The sequence below is a fragment of the Patagioenas fasciata genome, chromosome 1 (genome assembly GCF_037038585.1).
Source record: "Patagioenas fasciata isolate bPatFas1 chromosome 1, bPatFas1.hap1, whole genome shotgun sequence".
Lineage (NCBI taxonomy): Eukaryota > Metazoa > Chordata > Aves > Columbiformes > Columbidae > Patagioenas > Patagioenas fasciata.
The window spans coordinates 153,143,154-153,167,125 of NC_092520.1; the positions used below are offsets into that span (position 1 = coordinate 153,143,154).

General features: G+C 41.0%; 1 protein-coding gene across 2 annotated transcripts in view; it reads right to left on the reverse strand.

Annotated features, from left to right (window-relative positions):
* The window catches only part of TBXAS1 (thromboxane A synthase 1), a 250,975-nt gene that overhangs the window by 217,537 nt on the left and 9,466 nt on the right, over positions 1-23,972 (reverse strand). For both annotated transcript variants that reach the window (XM_065852977.2, XM_071798152.1), the window contains one exon: positions 19,518-19,708. In XM_065852977.2, coding sequence (XP_065709049.2) covers positions 19,518-19,615 — 98 coding nt within the window. In that variant the 5' untranslated portion in view covers positions 19,616-19,708. The remainder of the gene's footprint in view (positions 1-19,517; positions 19,709-23,972) is intronic.

The window sequence follows — 23,972 nt, forward strand, 5'->3', positions numbered from 1 at the left end:
GAACCCACATGCTCTGCCATGGGCTAGACATAAATTCTCCATCTCACTCCTCTGCTCTAAGTGATTCCAGGGCACATCCATACATCATGAAACTTTACTATTGTGCTCACGGTGCTTAAACTTGGGGCAGGAAGCAGCTGGGTTCCAGTGTATGATCTCATACGGATCTGGGTAGATATTTCTGTGGGAGTGTGGTGCAGCTTTTAGCAGGCTTAATTTCTGCTCCATACCTGTGTTTTCTTGCCTGGGGAAGGAAATACCACATGGAGTCTGGCACAGGCAGTGGAGAGCTGATGGCAGAGTATTTCCAGAGGGAACCGTTGCAGAGATGTCAAAAAACAAACAGCTATCCAGAAGCAAAACAAATATAAAAGTCAACAAAGAAGAGTAAAACACAGGTCCAGCCCTGAACAGACCCACACCATGGGCAGTTTTATACTGAGGCAGAGCCCTGGGCAGACCCTGCCTGCTCAACACCAGTACCAGGGACTGCATCGCACAGAGAGGTGCAGGGGAAAGCAGACACCAAGGAATTGCCACTGGCCATGGGAATGGAAAATCAATGAGTGTCTTCACACAAAGGCAGTGAACCAGAGGGTACTTTGCCAGTGCCCACTGCACAAGTCACAGTGACCCAAAGCCACCCATCTGTTAGAAGAAGTTTTGATCTAGGGCTAGTCCTTAGGCAAAGCTGCCAGGATTGAAAATAGCAATAATTCCACCCCTCACCAACATTTTTCTAGAAGACTGTGGAGGTCTTGCTCCCTGCCTCATTCTGGAGGATTTTTTCCACCTTTCCCCATCACTCCCAAGTCAGATGGGAGAATATATCACAGATGCCGCACGGTCATCTTCTCACTAGTTATACCACTGGCAAGTAAAACAGGGCTCTGAGTAACAGATAAAGCTGGACGGGTGGGTGATACTCATTTTTATAATCCAACCCCAGAATAATTAAAGCAAATGTCACAAAAAGTTACCCTAATGCCTACATGTGCACTAGCACACGATATCCAGTAAGCAGCTGTGTTTTCACATAGTTAGATCAAAGAGGCTGCAGAACAAGGAGGTCACAGTTTGGTTACAGTGTCCAAACAACTAAATCAGTGGGTACTACTGGGCCTATCACTTGATCTCATTACCTTGACCTCATCAGCTCTGGAATTTAGGAAATGTCCCTGGTCAATATTTCAGAAATGACTGAAGTTTTAGAGTATTCAGAGATTCTCTCAGTGTTGGCTAAATAATTATATCAAAAGTCCAGGAAAGGGGAAAACTTGTCCCCCCTTTCCCGTTAGCATGCATTTCTCAATTGCTCTGGAATACAGCACACACCCAGGGGGATGCAGTGATTTTCCTTTGCAATTTGCATCAGAGTATTTTTTTCATTAGAACATTTTGGAGTTTTTTGTTGTCTGTTTTGTTGTTGGGTTTGGGGTTTTGGTTTGGTTTGGTTTGGTTTTATTTTGGTTGTTGTTTTGGGGTTTTGTTTATTTGTATGATTTTTTTAAATCAGATTTCTATTACAGGCTTTCTTCCAGTTTTTTCAGCTCATACTTTCCAGGACTCTGCAAAGACACAGAGGAAGCTTCACTCCCCAACTTTTTTGTCATTTTTACCTCTGTAAACAGAAAGCCCAGCTCCTTGGCTGTCAACACTTAAGCACGTGCAATCGTATTTCCTTTTGCCAACTTTCATCATAATATTATGCATGCAAGGAGGAGGAAGCAGGGCTCAGTTCACAGCCAACATACTGATCCTACTTTGTCTTCTCTGCACCTGACACCTGTTTGTCTGGTTCCAGCTCACCAAAAAGCCTACACTGGTCACATGAATTCAATGAACTTGAGTTTCAATCTCCAAGCTTTGCTGCACTTTTTTTTTCCTTTTTTTTTAATTTTGTTTTTCACGATAGAAATATCCTACTTTTAAAAACTTGGCTAAAGCTTCTTGCTTAAAGTTTTATTAGTTCTGCTCCACAAGAATAAACCTAGCAACAAAATCTCACAGCTTAATCATGAGTCCCTCATTATCTGGATTTTTCTGAAAGTATCAGTATTAAAACTGCGCGAATGCCTAAGGAAGTAGAGTTTGGGCGTGGATAAAGGGCTCCAACTAAAACTTATTTCTAGGCTTGTGGTTGCTAGGTAGAACCAAAAGTAATCTTAAAGTCCCGAAATCTATGAGCAAGTAAAGACTTGTTTGCAGCTTAAATAGCAAAAGTGAAACGATTAGGGTTTCCCTCCGCCCCAAAAAATAGTTGCACAATATTTTGGAGTTTGGATAATGAATCTAAGCATTAAAAATCCTGGAGTTATGCGTTCTGCCCATGGCAAAGGCATGCAAGCATAAAGAGGCTTTCGAGCCACCTGGATAGATAACACCCACCCCCAGCAGCAACGTGCCACAAACCACCACCCCTCAGAGATGGCCAGATGGTTGTCTCAGCAAAGAGACGGCTCTCTCGAAGTAAGGACTTGCGCCAGTGGAAAGTCTCCTGTTCTCCGAGAGACACGTTTTCTGCCAGAACTGAGAAAGATTCCCCCAACACTTCTGTTCTCAGCGTTCACACGCTGAACAGTAGGGATGATGATTATTTAGGAGGTTTGGCTGTTAGCAGAGCATTCTGTGTAAGAGCACTGACATTTCTACCGCAAAATAAGCTTCCCAAGCCTACCTACAATTCTGGGATATACAAGCCCCGAAATTGATTGAATGCTGGTAATCCTGCTGGGACTGCCACAGAGACTTGCCTTCTCCAAGTTAAAGTATATAAAGTGAATTTATTCTGCTCTGTATTTCAGAGCTCACACTTCAATTTAGAGCAACTTCACAGAGTTCAGCAGTGCTGCTCTTGCTTTACAGAAAGGTAATAAAGATCACAATCAAGCCTTCTATGCTCCTCAGATATTTCTTACTTGGTTTTGTTACAAAAGGTATATTTGTCTCATCACAAAGGCATGCATAGTTAGATAGCACATTGTGTAAAGATTATTTCTCCTGATGCGGCTGGCTCTGACTTTAACTGGGACAACTGAGCACCCTTACAGACTAAACATGAACAATAAAATGTTCTTCATAGTTGAAAACTAACTTAAGCATCCATTTAACTTGCATTTGACAGTTAGGAGGATTCTGTTGGCTTGCTTGCTTTTTGACAGTGAGGTTAATGGCTCTTCAAAAACAACTCTAAAATGTGCAGTCATGACATACCACACATAGTGAGGGCTGGGAGTTTCATTTTAATTCACTTTTGGTAATCAGCAGTAGGGGAAGTGAAAGTTTCAGGAATTTCTCTCTTTTTCCTCCTCTTGTGCATGCACATGCAAATGTCAGGTTCCGTATACTAAAGCAAAGCCAGGGCTGTAGCCACATTCAGCTCTAGCACTGTGAACTCCCTGTTCTGCCCAGGGATTCCTCACCCAAATCACAAATATCTGGTATCTAAGCTTATGAACTCAGATTTATTCCGTAAATAATCTGTAAAAGTCTGAGGTAGTGGAAATTAAGCTATAAATGAACAGCACAACTAAACCAATGAAAACATACACCGTTCATGTAGGTGCTCCTTGTAATATTGAAAGAAAAAATAAGTGGGCAAACAACCATTTGTTAGAAACACATCTGTTAAAAGAGACATTTGCAAGCATTAGTATTTTACACAATCTTCAAAGGCCAAATTTCAAGTTTCAGTTCAAACGGCCCTTCATCAGGATAAGACTCCAACCAATCTTCTAAACCATAACTGAGTTTATGCCTTATTCTGAAACAAAGTCATGATTAAACATATAATAAATTCAAGAGCTGAAGAAACAACCAGACTAAAAATGATGCATCAGCTGGGATTCTGGCTGAGGACAATCCCGATTTGTTCTTCACTTCTTCAAAGAGATTAACTCATTGCTGAAGGGATGGCCCTAATTACTGGGCCTCTAATTTGATGTGGTTTTAGACACAGCATGCACAAAAATATTTTAAAGAGAGAGAGAGAGAGACTGGCTCATAAGAAATGTAAACAACAGCCAGCTAATAAGTGGAAGGAAATAATTGTTTCCCATTATCTCTGACATGCAAATCCTAGATTTAAAGTGAAATTGCAAAAACACAAATTATGCAAGACATGGTTTCCAGCTAAGAAAAACAAGTCATTTTCTCTGAATGTTGCTGTTTCAGAGTTGAATGCATCTATCTTGGGAAAAGTGGTTAGCCAAGTCGAATCACATATATTCCAACTCATTTTTGAGGATGACTGAGGATGCATTTAATCTTCACTCAACTGGTGGCCAATGTTTTGTTTGAGTAGACATTGTCCATACAATGCACACATTTGACATAAAGTATATTACCCAATTTGAAAACCTGACTACTTTGGGAGATACTACCCTGCAGTTTCAACTGAATATGGTTTCATAAGTAGTTCAGAGACAGGAAGGCTAGTGTGAAACTAGTTTAAAGGGAATAAAGCCTCTGAAAATAATTAATCACACCATGTACTACTAAAATCTCCTCATAAAGGCATTGGCAACCAGAATGCGTCAACTGGCCGGAGCAAAGTGGCCAGCGGACTCCTCAGGGATAGAATCTGGCACCAGGAACTGTGGGCTGGTTGGCCAGTAGCGCTGGGGAGCTGTGCAAGAGGACCAGCAGGCATGATCAAGCTTGGCAAGATTAGGTCAAGTGAAACGTCACATAAACTTGATTTCACAAATCACATCACTGACAATTTATGGTCAGCCTGGTCATTCAGAGTTTCGCCATCCTTGAGCAGGTCCTCAGAAGAAGAGATAGGCATGACCCATTAAAATCTAGTCCTGTGGCTCTAACAGTGCCTGTGTTACCTGCAGCTACCTAAGTGAAATGCTTTTCCTAGGCAAAGAGAATACAGCCTAGCATCTACCTTGGATCCTGCCTAGATAGGCAGCACAGGCACTAGGTCCCTCCATTAGAAGCAAGAAACCACCACCATGACCATTGGAGGGCTGACTTAGATGGGTCGAAGCTCATTGCCTTATCTCTATAAATAGAAGCATTCAGTTCTGCACTTGGGCTGTTTAAACAAACTCATGTTCAAGCACAGACTCCTAGTTCTCCCAAGTCAACAGTGACCTGAAGTCCCTCTTGTTCAACAATTTCAATAGTTTGTACAAGGAAAAAAAAAAAAAAAAAATCAAGCAATGGTCTTAGCCCACCATTGAGCACCTGGTTACTCTTTAGCTCAGTTCTAGGAAGAAACTGCTAGACTCCAGGAGTCAAGACAGAGTATGAAGAAAGTCATCATTGATTAATTGGTCTTCCACAGATCTTTTAATATCCAGGCCTCAGAAATTTTGCAGTACTCAGGAGCTGCTGCCTAGATTCAGTGTGACAAGACTCAGTGATGTGCTTTTGTCAATAAGTACACAGACTTCATGCTTACTTGCTTTACTTAAAGTACAAATCATAAATAGCTGTATGTGACAAATTCCCCAGTATTGAACCTTCACGGCTGCCAAGCAGCATGCTGCAGAACAGAACAAGGAGGGCTATAATTTTCTTTTCTTCGTTTTGTTATTTGACCTTCAGTTTTTCAGTTGTCCTTGGATCAGTCTAGAACTAAATATAGTCCTTTCAGCATTATTTATATGTTTAACCCAAAGCTACCTACATGTACCAAGGGACTACCATAACACTGTTCTAAATTATTTTAACAGCTTATTTTAAATTGGAAAATGCAGGTTTTGAAAAACCATTGTCAATTAATTATGATTCCATAAACTCCTACCAACTCTCTTGTGTTTTGTAACAATTTGCTCACAGCCTACAAGACAAAGCCTCCAACTTGCTCAGAGAAAGCTCTTGAAACTGTCCAGCCTTTGAAAATGCTGATTGATCTTTAAGTTAACACATTGATAATGATTTTGGCCACTGGCTATTTACAAATGCAATGCAATTTACAAATTAAAAAAAAAAAAAACACAAACCAAAACACCAACATAAATAGATTAGCTGCATCCTTAGGGATCAACAGCCATGGCAGCTGAAACATCTCTCAGTGCACTGTGTCTCTACAAACTATTTGGAATGGGAACCAAAATCCACCTCATTCAGCTGAAAGTCATTAGTGTCTGACTACATACAGTAATTCCTCCCAAACTAAGCAAAAATTTTTTCAGTCGAAAGGCTTTTGCCAAGCAAGGAAAAGACAAAACAGCTACTGCAATGATCCTCTGTGAAACCTTGAAAAAGGACATTTTCTGCCTCAGGAAGTGGTTCTGTGGTATGTCTGCCAACTACAGAGCTAACCAAAACAACAAAGAGCTGGGTGGGTGGACAGATAGATGGGGACACATACAGGCACACTATTTCTATCATGTAAGAGCAATTTCCTATATCATCACAATTCTGCAAACAGCATCAATATTATTTTATTTACATAACCAGTGTGAACAATTTCAGAGAAGGATTTGTGGTCCTGCTTGGGTTTGTGTGTTGCTCTTTTACTTTATCAATATTACATTTAACAATATTTTTCAGTCAGAAAATGGACCATGTGAAAGTTGAAAGTTGAGAGATTTATTTTTGTTCTCAGGTAAGAAAAAAAAAAAAAAAGACACAGTTTTATCACTGGTGCAATCAATGCAAGCCAAATTCAGCCTATGAATTTTAAGGGCTTAGACTAGTAAATCAGCTTAGAGCAGTTATTTAAAAGTTCAGAATTTCTTGGATAATGAATGAGACAAGTTGCCCATGTAAGCTTTACTGAAAAATATTTAAATTTTATAGCCAGCTCTGTAACTTGACACAAAATACTGTCACCCAGAAAAACAACCAGCCATTGCCAGCAACAGCTGGGAGAAGATTTCTGACTGTTATCCACCTCCACTTAAAGCCAAATTTTCAATAGAACTGAGCACCTAAGATATTTTGCTGCTTTGACAAAAAAAAAGTCAGCTATGTTACAACGCTTACCTCTCATTTCCTTAAAGCTCTGAGTTTGAGCTCCATAGATGCTACAGGCCTAAATGCTCAGACATAAGCAGATCACATTGGGCAACACATTCACAAATAGAAATATTAAAAAATTGATCCGTGTGCACTTGACAGCCAGCGAAATTTCTACTGACCTTTTGTTGCTGCTCCCTAATTTTACTATGGCAATTGCACAAAGTAAATGGAACTGAGTTCTCAAACAAGTTTGAGACTGTTTTAACGATACAGTAAATCCAGGTTTAGGGCAAGAAGCCTCTGATCAAAACCATCCTAGCCATACCACCCAAGGCAGAGGACAGCACGGATAAGTAAGGAGTTCCTGTCAAAACTTAGATGAAAGAAAGATGCCTATGTAATCTGGAAAAAGGGACAGGCTACCTGGGAGGAATATAAGGGGGCTGTTAGAGTACGCAGGGATGCAGTAAGGAAGGCCAAGCTCCACTTGGAATTAAATCTGGCCAGGGATGCCAAGGACATCAAGAAGGGCTTCTTCAAGTACATCACCAGCAACAGGAAGGTCAGGGGAAATGTAGGTCCGCTGCTGAATGATGTGTGTGCCCTGGTGATGAAGGATACAGAGAAGGTGGAGTTACTGAATGCCTTCTTCCTCCTCTACTCTGCCCTGGTGAGGCTGCATCTGGAGAACTCCAACCAGTTTTGCACTTCCCAGTTTAAGAAAGACAAGAAATTACTGGAGAGAGTCAACAAAAGGCTATGAAGATGATTAGGGGTCTGGAGCATCTTATGAGCAGAGACTGAGAAAGCTGGGTCTGTTCATCCTGGAGAAGAGAAGGCTGAGAGGGGATCTCATCAATGCTTATAAATATCTCAAAGGTGGGTATCAAGAGGATGGGACCAGACTCCTTTCAGTGGTGCCCAATGACAGGATGAGGGGCAACAGGCACAGGCTGAAACGTAGAAGGTTCTATCTGAATATGAGGAGACACTTCTTTATTTTGAGGGTGCCAGAGCCCTGGAACAGGCTGCCCAGAGACGTTGTGGAGTCTCCTTCTCTGGAGACATTCAAAACCTGCGTGGACACATTCCTGTGCGATCTGCGCTGGGTGAACCTGCTTTAGCAGGTGGGGTGGACTGAATGATCTCCAGAGGTCCCTTCCAACCCCAGCCATTCTGTGATTCTGTGACATAAGCTCTGTTAACTTAAATTTGTTAATATGGAAAAGTGAACTTTGAACCAGATCAGGTACAGCCTATCTTCTCCCAATAGCATAGCAGAAATGGTATGAATTACTTGTCTTGCACTCTAATTAATTCAATCAAAATTGTCTCATGTGCCTACCTCAGTCCAGATCAGATTTGCCTTAGAGAATGATCCAGTACTGATGGGTGTGAACCCAAGTCTGAGTGCCCAAACGACAGATTCCCAAGTGGTGTGGAAAGACTGCAGTTTTTCAAAAACACAGTACAACATATCAACCACGGAATGAAGATATACAAGGCAAAACCAAGGTGGTGTCATAAAATACTTTCAGGGTCAATAGCTAATGTCCCTGTTATAAACATTCTATTGGTTTTACCCAAGGTTATTTCCTTAGCTGCCAGAAGTCATTTGGCTAGAGATGGGATAAAGGGGCTGCTCTGGGCACTGAGTGTGATCTATCCAAGGATCAGATCAGTTATGTTCTGCTGTTTATTTAGAAGCTGTTTGTTCCCAGTCACTTGCTATGTATTTATATAGAAATGTATACATATGTGCGTACATACATGTACACTTAGAGGGTGTTTACATAAAAGCTCTTGGGAGATTTTTGAATGAGAAACCATAGTATTTTCCTTCAGGTCTAAACCATACTTCACCAAGAGGACCAGAAGTGTTGCCGAATTTTACCACCCTCCTGCTCCCCTGTTACCTCCAAGTTCCTCCACATCTCAGGGGCTACTGATTATTGACAGCAAAAGACAGACCATTAACCTAGCAAGGCCCCTGGAAAGATAAATACTACTTCTCCAGGCCCCAATTTAAGAACATCTGGCTTAACCGCCATCCTCCTGTACAGAAGCATATCTCAGGAGAGGAAGATACTGCTGAGATAAGAGACAACTGCAGCTGCACCTCTGCCAAGGGCTGGCCTGCAACTATGCTCAAGCATGTGAGACCTTGCCATACAAGTTCTTTACCAGCACCTTATCCAGCACCCTCCGCTCTTTCCCATTCATGATCTTCTTCCATGATGCTGCTGGGTCTCACTGCCTGGCCCCTGCAGCTTTTGGCCGTTCACCTGAACCTCCCAGCTGTTCACCACGACCAAACAAAATCAGAAAAGCAAGAGGTGCCATCAAGCAAGGGCTTCCAGTAGGCTGGAGGGGCCATTTCTGATTGCCTTCTACCAGGCTCGTTCCTGCAACAGGCTTGTGCCTGGCCACAAAGCTGTTGTGACACCACCGAGGAACTCCTCACTGACACAGGGATATACGCAAGCAAATGCAGGGCAGCAAACTCCAAACAAGCATTTTGGTTGTACCCTCATTCCCCCCCCACCATGTTTATGATGCACTCAAACTCACTCAGATTATTTCTGCCCCTCATCCTCCCATGGACAGCAGTCCAAACCCCTTCAGAGAGAGGATGAGGTGGCTGTGACTGCAGAGCTCCTCTACTATATATCTTCTAGCATTGCTAAGCTATACGCTATTAAGCAACCAAACTTCTCAACTCTATTAGTAATCTTATTATTACAGCACTGTAAAAGAAAAAAAAATGTGAGGGTTTTTTGTTTGGTTTTGTTTTGTTGGTTTTTTTTTTTTTTTTTTTATGATGGAGTTGCCACTGTCTGGAGGAAACCTGTGTTGTGCACACACAGAAAGGCACACACCTATTTCATATGGTGCATTACAAGCTGCACAGAATTGAAAGCAGCTGGAGGAAAACAGTTATAGAGAAATGGTTCTCCTGGGCATCATCTGTTGATTTGTTTTGTTTATAGAAGGAACAAGATTTTTATCTCTGCTCAAAATATAAAATGCTTCCATGGCACAGAGCTCACTGCTTGGCTACGCTCTCACTCAGGAATGTAAATAAAAGGCACGGGGGTGGGAAAGGGCAGGTTTTACTATACAGAATCCCTAGAAATGTCAAAAATTAAATGGTAAAATGTCCACAGGTGATACAGTCAAGGTTTGAAAGAGGAACTGAATCACCAGCTACCATGGAAGTAAACGCCACCTCACTGTGCTTGTTAATAGCTTGCTTCTACTAAAGCTGAGGAGGCAGGTTAGGGACAAACTACCTAAATCCAAAGTCTCAAATCCCAGCCTAAGTCCTGGCAGGATGAACACCCACCGTAAATACACCAGTCCTTACAAAATGCATGGCCTGCAAAGGCACAGATTCTTACAGTCCTTCCACCACCTGTGCCCACAGTTGATATTCCAAGCTCTCTCTGCAACCTTGCTCTGGGAAGGCTCCTCACTCCTCTGTGCCTGACACCTAAGATCTGATGGTCTCTTTCAGTTAACAACAGGGCTCTGTGTCCTAGAAGGACACCAGATGGCTGGTTTTCTACTTAAGCTGATAGCGCTTCCAACTGTATTAAGCAAAAGTCATATCTCAGGAAAGAAAATGAATTGTGACAACACTATACAATTAACTACTGTTAATAATTTTAACTTGAAAAAGTTTAAAAACATAACTACTGAGAATGGTGTCCAAACTGTGAGAAATTACCTGAAGTCTAAAACTTTCTAGTAGAAAAAGTTTAAAATACTGTTCTTCTGAGATCCGAAAGGTTCAAGGTTTGTTGCCATAGCTAGGCATAGTTATCACAAAACTGAGGATCCTTTATCTTTGCACCACCTATTCTTAGCTCTTAAGAGAAAAAGAGAGACAGAAGGCCAGATATGTATCCAGAAATGAAGGCTGCTAAATGTCAGTCCAGCTTAATTAGCCACAGAGTGGACATAAAGTCTTTCTGGAACCACCAAGAGGTGTTTGCTCTTCTTAAAGCTGTGCTGTCTCTCGCCCAGAGCTCTGACCTGACCAACTACTGAGGAAGCATTTGGGCAACTCAGAGTTCTGTGCTGGGTACAATACATCATAACGTTCAGAGACACAAAACACTCCAGAGCATTAGTGATATAGTCACTACCCTAATAAAAACATATAGCTTCTCTGTTTTCCTACTGTGAAGCTTATACTGAGGTCTCTCTTGGAGAGATTACTGCATCTCAACTAACGATGAGCATTTCAGAAAACCTTGAAACTGAGGTTTGTTAAAATCTTTGGAGAGCAAACAGATAATATTGATATTTTAAGAGTTGGAAGAAGGCCCTTGCAGGCTTCACCACCATCACTTTCTGTCCCTCATGCTGGTGTGCAACACATTGAAGATCCTTTAGCTGCTCCTTTTTCTCCCAGGGTGGCTATATTTCATGCCGTTCCCACATTTCAAACCACGTGCCTCAATGACCTCTTCATCTTGTTATAGCTCTACTGAGAGGTTGTTTACATAAAAGCTCTTTAGAGCTTTTTGGATGAGAAACCACAAACATGCATGCACAGATTACATCAGATTTATTGCTACTGAATAAGTTACAAGAAAACCTAAGGTTACAGGTTCAAAACTCTGCCAGTAGTTCTCATCCAAGAGCATTCATACAGCAGGAGCTTGTGATCATACAGTTACCAATTACCCATCTCCTCTAAAGTCCACTGCCTTTTCATCCTTCCCATACTCCTCAACTCCTAACAAGTATCACAAGGTTTCTACTATCTGAAAGGAACTATTCTTTCCAAGGAAGTAAACTTCAGTTTGTCAACACAAGCATACAGCTACCACCTCATGCCCTGCTCCCAACATACATCTCAGTTCAGCTCCTTTCCTCCAGTCTCAACTTTCCCAAACATACTTGACCTCCATCTGTAACCACTCACTTCAAATTCATATAATATCCTTCTGTTCCCATTCATTCTTCCTAGTCCTTCCCCAGCCATTCTGGGCATCTAGCTGCTTCTTCTCTCTGAGAAACAAACCAAAATAACAGATTTTGCTCTTTCCCTTCTTTCTGGCTTCCTTATCAAAGTCCTCAAGAACCCCACAGGTCCTGCAGAACCATGAAAAAGAGGGTTGACCAGGAAAGAAACAACCAGAGGAATGGATATGGAGAATCTACCACATGCTAGACGACCCTTGCATTAGAACTCTAGTATTGACCTGCAAAGTCACTTCAGCCATAGAAAATACATGTAAAATAAACAAGCAGAACCTAAAAGAAATTGTTAGCAGTGTAAGCAATGGTACATAAGACAAGGGAACGAAGAGATGGACATTGGACATAATTTTCTCAAATTCCTCCACTATTGCTGGGAAAGTGAACTAAATGTGTTTCCAGACCAAAGCCAGAAAATACTTTGAGCTCTTTCTGCTGGCTATTTCTCAGCAGTTAGCACACACTGAGCTCATGGAAGAGTAAACTTTGTTTTCAATAGGGAAAAAAGCCAAAACCAAACCTAGGGAGATAACAGAAAGATAGAGAAAAATCCATCTAAAGGTTTCAGGTATGTCAAGGGGAACTGATAAAAGACACTCTCTCAATAATATGTCAATATTTTATTTAAAAATTGTTTTCAGACAGCTCCATTAAATACTACAGAAGAGCAAGGCATGGCAATCAAAGGCATTAATTACCAGTGAGCCAGCAATGAGGACAAAACACATTGAACATTATTATTGACAAAGCTTGACGTAAAGACAAAAAGGAGTGAAAAAGAAGAATATGGACAACTTTCTTTTAATGATGGGAGCAATGTTGAAGGGGACAAGAGAAGGGAGAACACCGATTTACTCTTCAGCACTCCGAGGAAGTCTCACCTGTCAAAACTGCCCATTGATTTAACTTTCCATTTAAGAAGGACCACAGCAAGGCTGGCAGGACACTTGGACTGCTGTCTGAAAGATGTGGAGTGACAAGTCCTCACCCCTTGGAGCACGTGAGGACACAAAACTAGTCACCCCAATGCAGGGCAGTCACAGGAACTGCCAATACGTTCCCCTGGGGCTCAGGGGAGAGCAGAGTTCGTGCCATGGTTTGGAAGAATTACAGCAGTTCTGAGAGGCCCTGCTGAGCCTGGCAATTAAATGCACAAGCACCGCAAGAGACAGCCCCTGAGCAATGGGATGGAGTGCCCCACTGCTCACACAGGCGGAGTCTTCTCCTTAAGGAGGTTGTTTACATTGCCTTCTTTCACCATTTAATTTAAATTCCATTTAGTGTACCAGGAGCAGCATGTTAAGTTCCTCAGGTTCCTAATACAGTCAGTAGATGGAGGCAGGAGATCCTAGAAGCTAACTCAGAGCACCCAAAATTATTTTGTGAGGTGCCCGAATATCCCCAAGAGAAGAAAAGCAACCTGCCTCAAAGCAAACAGCAGATCAGAAATTAAAACCAAAGACCTAGTCCAGAAAAGCTAAATGAAGCTCCAGAGAAGACTCCCAGATGGAAGCTGCATGGTGGAGAGGCCAGATTAATTCCCCCCTTGCCAGTCTCTCCTGTTTGTACATCCCAGTTCAAACCAGAGCCAGTCCATCCCAAGCCCTGTGGGAAGGAAAAGCAGAAATGGGATTGCTCAAGGACTGTGTCCAGCTCCTGTTGGTCTAGTGGCATTGGTGAGCACTAGCCAGCTTCACAGCATGCTCCACTGGATACTAGATCTGGAGATGATGTCAGAAGATAGGTAAAAGGAAGCTAACCTATCCCTGTAGGTCTACCTTAACATGATATTAATGCTATGATCTCCATGCGCTTAAAGAAATTGTCCTGAGGGATTTTTTGGGCAGAGGCATGAAAAGGTTTAGGAAAAACGAAGACCACAAAGAATGAGTAGGCTGGAGATTGACTTTACACAGAGTTGTTAGGGTGAAATGCACCTTCACAAAAGAAGAAAAGGGTCTTCAAATAAACACACATACAACACTTGAACATAAGAGGCCTCTGAGTTTTCCAATGAAATGCAAGCAAGCATATCCAAAGCAGCACAGCACTAGAGGCTGAGCTACATTTACCAGGATAACCTGCAAATGTAATTATGAAGCCTGTTCTACCTTCCCCCCCACCAAAAAAAGAGTGGTTTATTGACACAAAAGCAGCATAATCAGGGCACTGAGGGAACTTCTTTTTGGATTATCAAATCTACCTTGTTTTCAAAGAAAGAAAGTATTTAGTCATTTGTGGCGTGGCACTTTTCCAAATCATAGTTCAGTAGCTTACCCTGCTCCTTCTCAGGCTCACCTAGAGATGCTTGATTTAGCTCAAAGATAAGGCCATACACTGCACAGCTGTGGGATCAAATTACGTTTGACGCGTTAGTGAGAATTCCAGATTTGCTTCATGTAAAGCTGCGTGACAAATTCCAAATCTGTTAGTTTTTTCTGTCACCAACAGCAGTTTGCTGATGTTTCCTGTTTAGACAGATCCTTCTAGCTTTCATAAGCCCTTTGAATGAAGGGGAGAGAAGCAGAATGACTTCCACTGACATAATGGCCATTTTAGGGGAAAAAAACCAAAACAACTACAAAAAAACAGTTGGGGTTAAAAGAATACCAAAGAAACCAAACTTCCCAGGCTTCTGACCCTGTAAACCTGATGTGGGGTTCACTGCAAACTAATGAGCCTGCCATGAAAGCTGTACATCTTAATGGGTGTATGTTGGTGTTCCCTACCCAGGCTTCTGTCTCCAGCCACAGTGGTCCTTGTAGCTCTCTGATGGCAGCAGTGAGAGCTGGAAAAGTTCAGGCCTACTCACCCACAGCTGGTGTTCCTTTCAAAACGTCTCCCATTTTTGTACTGCCTGACGCTGGATCTGGTTGGAAGCATTATCTGAATGTGTTAGGGAGAATAACCTGCTCACCTACTTACCTGCACTCAAATCATCAGCCTAATGCTCTAGCAATCAAACATCTTTTATAAACACTGAATTTTTTAGGAGGAAGAAATGGTGCAAAATCTAGTTTTAGGTGGCATCTAGTTAGAGGGGAAAAAAAATGAAATCTATTTGATCTCACTTTTACCTAACTCAAGCTCAAATAGCAAGGTTCTGCAAAAACAGAACAAAGTTTTACTTGGAGACAGCTATCTCTAAGCTTTCTCTTTCAGAGCTCTTTCAAAAACAACAGATGTAAAATAATGCCAAACAAACAATAGTATTGAAGTCACCTGTATCAAAATACTATCTGTCCCAAGATTAACTTCTGTAGTGGTCTCATACAGGTATGCTATCAAATGATGAACTCTAACACGTTGTCCCCCACTTCTAAGAAGTACCTTCTGTATCTAAGTGTAAGCAAATGCCTAGTCTTAAGACTAGAGGCGAAAGTTTAGTTTTCATTCTTTTTGATCAGAGACTGCAAATGCTTTGGGTCAGGATTGACTTGTTGTGCAATGGGTGGACAGTATCTAGATCCAGTGGAGCCAAAATCTCTCAATCTCTCTATACATTTCTGTAACACAAGTGATCATTAACACTACTTCAGTGTAAAACTGGCATCTTCTGAATGATTTAGCTTTTCAGAAACAGACAAGAACACTGCTAGTATGTGTTTTGCTATGTTTGAAAGCATGCAATTAGACGTGTATCTCACAAACATCAACAAACACCTCCCATCCAACCTCCATATTTCTAAAAAAACCCAGGTCTGTTTAGACAGGGGTTGATAATTCAGTTTGAACACAGGTATCTGAATGCTGTGACAGCTTCTTCATAATGTTAAGCTTATGGTACATTAAACTTTAAAGCAAGATAAGCTCCTGCTTTCATTTCGTCAAACATCTTCCCAGACAGCAAAAAAGAAAGACACAAAGCAATGTTTGCAGTTACAGCCAAGCATGGGATACCCATCTCAGCATCTGTTTAAAATGAAAATGAACAATATGTTGCATAAATATACTACTGTATTTTTAAATACAGAATATCACTGGGATTTGTAAATCTTAACCTCATTTCTCTCTTAGGTGTTTGTTTTCATTTTGTGCCTAAAAAAACTCTGAGATTCACAGAGAATAAGCAAATAGAGATAGCAGTCCTTGAAACTGAGAAAGTTCTCTGAAAAGAAACTGCTCTGATAATCAGTTTGGCTATTAGAAATCACAGTGGGTTGGGGGGGACATGGGCAAGAGAATTTTAAGAACGGTCCGTGTTGTGCCACTGGTATTATTGAATTTTATTTATTTAGCCATATTATGCTTTTTTGTAGCCAGTAAAACAGTAATTTCACTGTCATAATAGTAATGAGGTAGCAAGAGACACTGAAGAATCCATTATAGGAGACCTGCAAGAAGAGACTTTGACCTACTGAGAGCAAGGAGTAAGGATGGGGAGAGGAGTAGACAACTAAGTCCTTCAAGAATGAAGGACAGCAAGCAGACTTGAGCACGTCAGTTAAATTGACAGATTACCAAAAAAGACACCTCAGGTTTGTTCTTCTCATTTCAAATCTGAAGAGACTATGTACCCAAAAGCTTATCTTTCTACTCCCAACATTAAATCAACTACCTTAAAAAGCCTCTCCTTATAGCTGACTTAAGGTCATGTGGAAGATAAATACTCAGAGATTACAGTCACTGAATTTTTCCCTGATTTAAAATTGACACAATACACTACAAGCATCATCTCTATATTACACTGATAACAATGCATGAGATGTGCTATTAGAGGATTTGTTATAAAGAGTTATCGATGATCTTTATTGTACCAGTCTTAAAAAAAAGGACCAAATCATCCAAGTTTCCTCCTAAGGCCTATATATTTTCTAGAAGTTTATTTTTATGCAGCTACAGGCTCTCCTCCCTTTCCCGATCAACCCTTGCTTCATATGACCTCACCTTACCCAAAAATCTGAAGAGATTGGTCTTATCACAACTTAGCAAGATACCACCTGCCAGCTGAACTGTGATAAATCACAGCTGGCCTTACAATATACATGCTAACAGTGACTGAGGCTGAGCTGATGTGCAGCAGCTCAAGGCTTTCATTTAAACCACAGAGTTCCCCCATCCACCAAAACCATGCTAAGAAAACAACTCAATAACATGCCAGCTGCCATCATCATGTTGGTATTCTAGTGTTCATTAAATCTATCGACTCTTTCCTCTACCTGCAACTGCCTTCTGTTTAGTCTGTTTTAGAGCCAACAAGGTGGACAAGCTGCCTATTTTTTGTACTCACACAACAGTTCACATAAGCTACTACCATAACAAAATTCACAACAGCAAATATTCATTCCTCTCTTCCCCCATGACTGCCCTTCTGACATGATACAATGCTGGCAGAAAAAGATAGAAAAATAAGAATTCAGAAGTTATTTAAAAATGAGAATAAGGCTTAGAATCAAAATGTCAAAGGAACTTGAAGAGTTATTACTTTATTATTACTCCTGCCATACATAACACTTGTGTTTTCTGACTCCTGGAAGTGCCAGACAATTGGGTATGCAATATGATTGTAATAAAACCATTCTCTATAATTAGGGATGTGCATTTTTATTAGCAACCCTTTACATACCCTTTAAATAGCTCCTTGACCCCAAGGTTTCAGCCATGAATAAAGGAAGCTATGAGCATGCATTGGGTTTTACTCATTTGTTTAAACAGACATGCAGTATAAAAAAATAATATAAAAAACAGACTCTCAATTGAATAGGTTGACAGGTTTGAACAACAACCACAGCACTTGCAGATGTGATTCACACCATTAACCTTACAGGTTCAGTCATTCCATCTTACTGAGATAAATGAATCTGAATAGCTTAGCCACCAGGCAAACCTACCAATAGCCCGCAGATATTGCCCGGTATATTTCATTGAAAGTTTAAGAAGCACCCTCCTCCATTGGAAGAGTAACCCATAGGCACCTGTACCTAATAAGCTACTTAAAATCAACCTGTATCTGTAGATCAACAAGACCGGTTAATAGTAACCATTGCCAGGTAAGAGTATAAAACACTTCCCCATATAAAACTCCAGTTTTCCTTACTTATTGCCTTCACAGAACTCATCTTCAGCCAGGAAAGCAGAAGCACTTAATGGTGTATCTCTACTGTAAGGCAATTTCCCACCTCAATCCTAATGTAGACTTTCTGAAACTTATATGGTAGACACTCAATTCAGCAGCTGACTGTCCACAGCCAAAAGCCTAGTTTAACTTTGACTTCAGACTGCAATTAGAGCTAGGTTTGTTCACAGCAAGACCAAATTCTGCACTAAACTGCCATGCCTCCACCTCAAGGGGAAGAACAGCCTTCCTCAAACAGAACCAGAAAATGAGGCTCTGGAGAAGCATGCACCAGAAGGTACCCTACATTTACACAGAGCAGTTCCATGCCTTCAGGGACCTCAGGACACATTGACATGTACTACATGGAAACATCGGGCCCTTCCACCAGTCTCACAGGTGGTCAGATCCCACCAGCAACCTGCTGCACTTCTGATGTGTGGGTGTGCCTCTGCACTCACCCTCATCCCCATAAGCTTACAGAGATCAACAGCTCAGCAGCTAAGCAGCATGGTTTTACTGCCATTTTATTTCCCAGTCAAATTCAAAGGAATTAGAACTTGGATGTTTGTGATGATCAGGGCAGATCTTATTAAGAAAGCTGGCTCACTCACCTACGCAATATGCCAATGCACATCAAATATGGGCTTGACTCTTTTTCAGTCTCTCTAGACCCTCCCTTGACACACAAGGAAGCTGAACAAAGTTCAACAGGGTCAAAGAATGAAGAAATATGTGCAGAAATGATCTGTCATTTACACTGCTGTAACAATTGTGCTAACCTGAAGCTGACATCACTATTCTCTTCTAGATTAGCTTTGGGTTTTTGTCAGAGATTCTTTTTCTACCACCATCCCTGAAACTTTTCCTTGAGCGCACATACAAATAAGAAAAAAACATTGGTTTACTGGAAGGCAGGATTTGAAGAGGTATTCAAGTAAAAACAGTCATAAAAGCACTCCGAGTTGGGCTAATTTAATTTCTGAAATAAATTATCCAGACAAAACATTGTTGTTTGGTTTTTGGTTTTGTTTTTTTTCAGCATAGCTCACTGCAATGCTTACCATGCTAACCATTGCAGCTACTGTTATTCTGATTTGTATCCACTACAAGAGAGCAAATTCAAACAGCAGTTAAAGTGTCTGCATGCTTAAGCCAAGAAACCTGTCAAGGGACAAGTGTACAGCATAGAGGTCTAAGGCAACCCTGCAACAAGTACTCAATTTCTTTCTGACCAGCACTAATGTTCCTGCTGCCTACAGAAACTAATAAGAAACCAACAATAGTAAGCTCTTAATTTTGAAGACAATTTTTGTTAGAATCTTGTTGGTAAAGCACTTACAAGAAAATATTGCAAGGAGAGAATTCTCTAGAAGGCATTGTAAGTTTTGTCAGTATTTATTTCAATCTCTGCATCCAAACCAGCTCCCTCTTGCCTGTCCCTTCTAGCCAATTATCTTCCAGTTTACCCTTACAAATAAGATGCTGGAGGACCTTCAGTAGGCTTTGTGTCCAATATGCAGCCCATATCACCTTTGTCACTTACCAATACAGCAGGACCAGGAAGACTGCCAGCAAAGCCAGGGTGACCGTTGTACTATTAATTTCTACGGAGACAAATGCCAGGAGACCTAGAGGCTCCATCTTCCTCCACTGCAGCTCCCGCCTTGAGTGGTGCGTGTGGGGGAAAGTCTTCACAAGAGCTGATAAAGCCTCCCACAGCTATACGAAGGACATCTGCAACAAAACAGGAACCAGGAGAGCAAAAATATATCAAGTGCAAACTGCAAACCTTTCCTGTTCTCATCAACTGCACGCTCTGAGGAACTTGAAGGTTCCCTGGATGGAAGGATGTAGCAATTTCCCCCCTCCCACTGTTGTTGACTGTCATGCCACTAAATATTTACATACCCACCGCTTGAGACATCAGTGCTGTTGAATAGGTTTTGAGACATCAAGTACAACAAACTGGGGAAAGTCGGGGTGGGGGGGAACAGAGGATGAGAGAGGCTGACCATGGTACAGGTCATAGAAGAAGGATATAAAGACCTTTCAGTAGCACCCTGGCACACAAACAGTGTCATTCTCTGAAGTAACAAAAATAAAGTATTTCTGCAACATAAAACTTAATTAGCACTTAATGTCCAGCCTGGTTATGCCTTAAAAGAATGGAACAAAATCAACTTTAAATTATCACAACTAAAAGGAGGAATTGGGGGAAAATTCTTCCAATGTGACTACTCGAAAACATATATAGAAGGAAAAATTAATGAGCAGAAAAACCCCACTGTAGTACCAGGGTCCATAAGTCAGCATCTATCACTCTGGCTAATCCACACAGACAGAACTGTTTGGCTGTGACATCTCAGGTTCATGAGTCCTACAGCAGGCTTCCTGACTCAATGCAGTGCTACATCAGGAGGCACCATTAACCAGCCCCTCCAGAGATATTTTGGCTACCCCTGCGTTGCATTTCTAGTACCAGGGTTAACATTTACTATCTCAGTGTTGCAGAACAGTCAAGCCACCACACTCCCTTGAACAACCTCCCAGGAACAATCAAGCTTTGACCGCAGTTAGGAAATATTTTATCCATAGTATATGAATTTCTCAGCTTTCTTCCATATTCCCTGCCTGCAAACCTCAATTGTGTTTCAGGCATCTGGTCCAGTCCAAGTAGAAAGGGCAACCCGAAAGGAAACCTTTAACCACTCATATGAGAGAAGACCACCAGCTTGTTACAAAGTTACTAAATGTCATTATTTAAAAAATCTTAAGGATTACAGCACCAACAGCAGTAGCTTGCAAGTAAAACACTCTTGCCCATGACAAAATTCCCCAAACTGTCCAGTATTATTTGTTAGTTATGAAACTAGAAATACACATTTCTGGGTACTGTAGCCTTCCCACCTGTTCCATACAACCTATTTGAAAGTTGCGGAAATAAAAACTATTAAAAAAAACCCTCTATTAGTGAATTATATGGCAACCTTGAGAAACAGAAATTCTGCAACATCTCATTCCCATAACACACCAGATGAAGAGTGGTTTCTTCTCATACAGCCCCAAGATAATAGCTTAGATTTAATGTGCGAGGCTTCTCCAATATCACTGTATTACATTTCCTGCTCTTATCAGAGAAGTTAATAATATAGGTATCAAAAAAGTAAAGTCTCTAACACAATGGAGTTTAATTTTAAGAAGATTTGGCTCTACTCTAACTGAATCACTTCTATTTTGGTCCTCTGTGCTTCACAACTGCATTAATTCCTTTCCAGCCTCAGATCTTTGCAGAATAAGTTAAAAGTGTTAACCAGCTCATCAGCTCCACAGAATAGCATGGTAGTTCACAGAAAACCTTGCTTGTTGTATTAAAAATGCTATTGCTATTCTGGGTCAATAAAAGCTCTGCCAGTTTGCTGTTGCCAGGTTCTCCAAGAACAACTGCAACATGATTCAAGACCAGTGACACAAGGAGTTAATCAATGAGCACAAGCCAGTTTCAACCAGCAACTGATCCCGTGCAACTTTAAGAAAATAAAATAAAATTAAAAACAAAAAAAAAAAATCCACATGCATTAAAGTATCTTCAAAAAACTAAACCAATCACCACAGGAGTAGAAGGTAAGAAATAATATTACAGTTTCACTGTGCTTTTATTTACTTGGTTTTTTAATTAAAGGACAAATTTATCTGCACATGGAGGACTTATGCCCTCCTATTAAAGTCAACAGCAAAACTATCAGCAAACAGAGAATCAAGTACAGACCTCACTTATTTTTTAAGAAACACCGGAGCCTTTTCCCAGTCACATTGGGAGGTAGGTGGGATGAGTAGTTCTTAAACACACTCATTACGAATGAAAATAGGCTCTCACATCAGCATCCAATTTGGAAGAGAACACATAATCAAGCTCCCAACAACAACCATCTTTTTCTATTGTTGATTTTGTGGGGAAGGTTGTTTTGTTTTTTAAGCCTCAGAACCTGTTTCTTGCTGGAAGGTTTTAACTCAGCACCTCCAGCCATTAAGAAGGGTGGCGTGCAGCACTGACTCTACAAACCACCTGGAGCACTCCTCACTGCAGATCCACATGCTCGCAGTTATCATCCCAGAGTTAAGGGTCCACCTCCATGAGGATTCACAAAAATCCACATGATGCTTTGCAAGGCATGGGGAAAGGTGTCAGGGAGACAGATAGCAATGAAAACAGACTATTTATCAGTTCTGTACCTCTCTTTACAGGTCCCTTACATGAGAAATGCCATCCTTATTGACTAGTTAAGGGCACAGATATTTTTTGCCAACCTCCTCTTTGTGGAGCCACGCTAGTCAGGCTGATTATGATAAAGTTATCAAAGAACTTTGGAAAGAGACATGAAGTCTTCACTAACCACATACATGCTGGAGGAAGCCTGAGACAAGCAAAAGTGGAAGAGAGCCTTTTCCTGCCAGACCCCTATGAGTCAGCAGCACTGTCAGCGTTTGCCTCCACTAGGTTTCACTCAATGTTGCATCTACTAAGGTTCCCAGCTCCTTGACGCAGTGCCATCTGAGCTCTCTTCTTCCATAGCAAATAGAATCGACAGATCACCATCTCATTCAGTATAAGCCAAAAAAACCATTTTTGACATACACAAAGCTCAAAACACCCACCTCATACTTCACTCCCCAGCATGACATACCTGCAGCCTGAGAGCTCCCCAGCAAATGTCAGACCTACAAGGGAGAAGCAGTTCAATCCCAAACAGACAGAGCTTCAGCTTGCATGCACTTTCATAGCAGTAAATATTAAAAAGTGAAGTATATTATAGCATTCAAAGTGTGAGAAGTTGAACTGTTCCTTCACTGGGAAATAAAAACCAAAACCATCATGCAGACAATCCAGGCTGTCCAGGAAGCCTTCATGCCTTGAAAGCCCTGTCTGCTGTGACTTCAGGAATATTCTCTGCAAATATTCTTCCAAAGCAATGCCTTTCAAGTTCAAAATGAATACAAGCAGGGCAGTGAGCCTCAACAATGCTTGACATACACAAGTATAATTCGGACATGAAATATAAAACTTATTAAAAAGCAGGATTATAGACCTCAGCAGATCTAAATCATGTTAAGATTTTTGACTCATCTTCAGAGCGTATCAAATGGAAAATGTAGTCTCACGTATTTCAGAGGCTAATGACTAACCAGCTAGACTAACCACAAACACCTGCTAATGACCAAATTCAACTTCACTCATGCTATTCTACCTCCTATGTTTTAGGTCTATAATAATCTAATCAAGGCTGAGCCACAGCAATTTTATGATAGGTGAAGGAAGCTTAGATATGTGTTTAATTTTAATTTTGTAGCAGTTCTTCTCTATCAAAATTTGTAGCACAGTCTTCAGATCAATGAAATTCTGTTATATAGACAGCTTAGGCACAAAATGCTACAAATGAAATACCACAGAACAGCTTAAAAAAAACATGAGATTAATCAGAAACTACTTTATGTATAAGCTTTAGCAAAGCCCATGTACAAAACTGTCTAAGTATATATGATATTAATTTATCTTAAAGACAAAAACCTTTCCAAAGCCAAAATGAATTCTTAACATCTTTAAGGTAGACCAGTAAAAAAGACCAAAGGGACATTTCACAAGGAGATTTTTTGTATGTTTAAAACAACCTTAATACCCAGAATACTGGGAATATTAATGTATTGGAATAGAGGGATTTACAGTGGCTGTCCATGACTTCATTATTACTACCCCTATTCAAGGATTGACCAAGCAGATTATCCAGGTGATTTTGTGCTCCTGCATGATAAATTATGACAAACTACTCAACAGACAGACCACTGAGACATCATAGTCCACTTATGAAGATCCTGCCCTGCATTCAAAATGGACAGGAGCACTGAAAGGACACCCATGGGCTGGCTCATGGGCAATTCTTGATCCACCTTGAATAAAATCATTACAATGAACTGGATCTTGAAAGGCAAACACGGTAACTGTGAA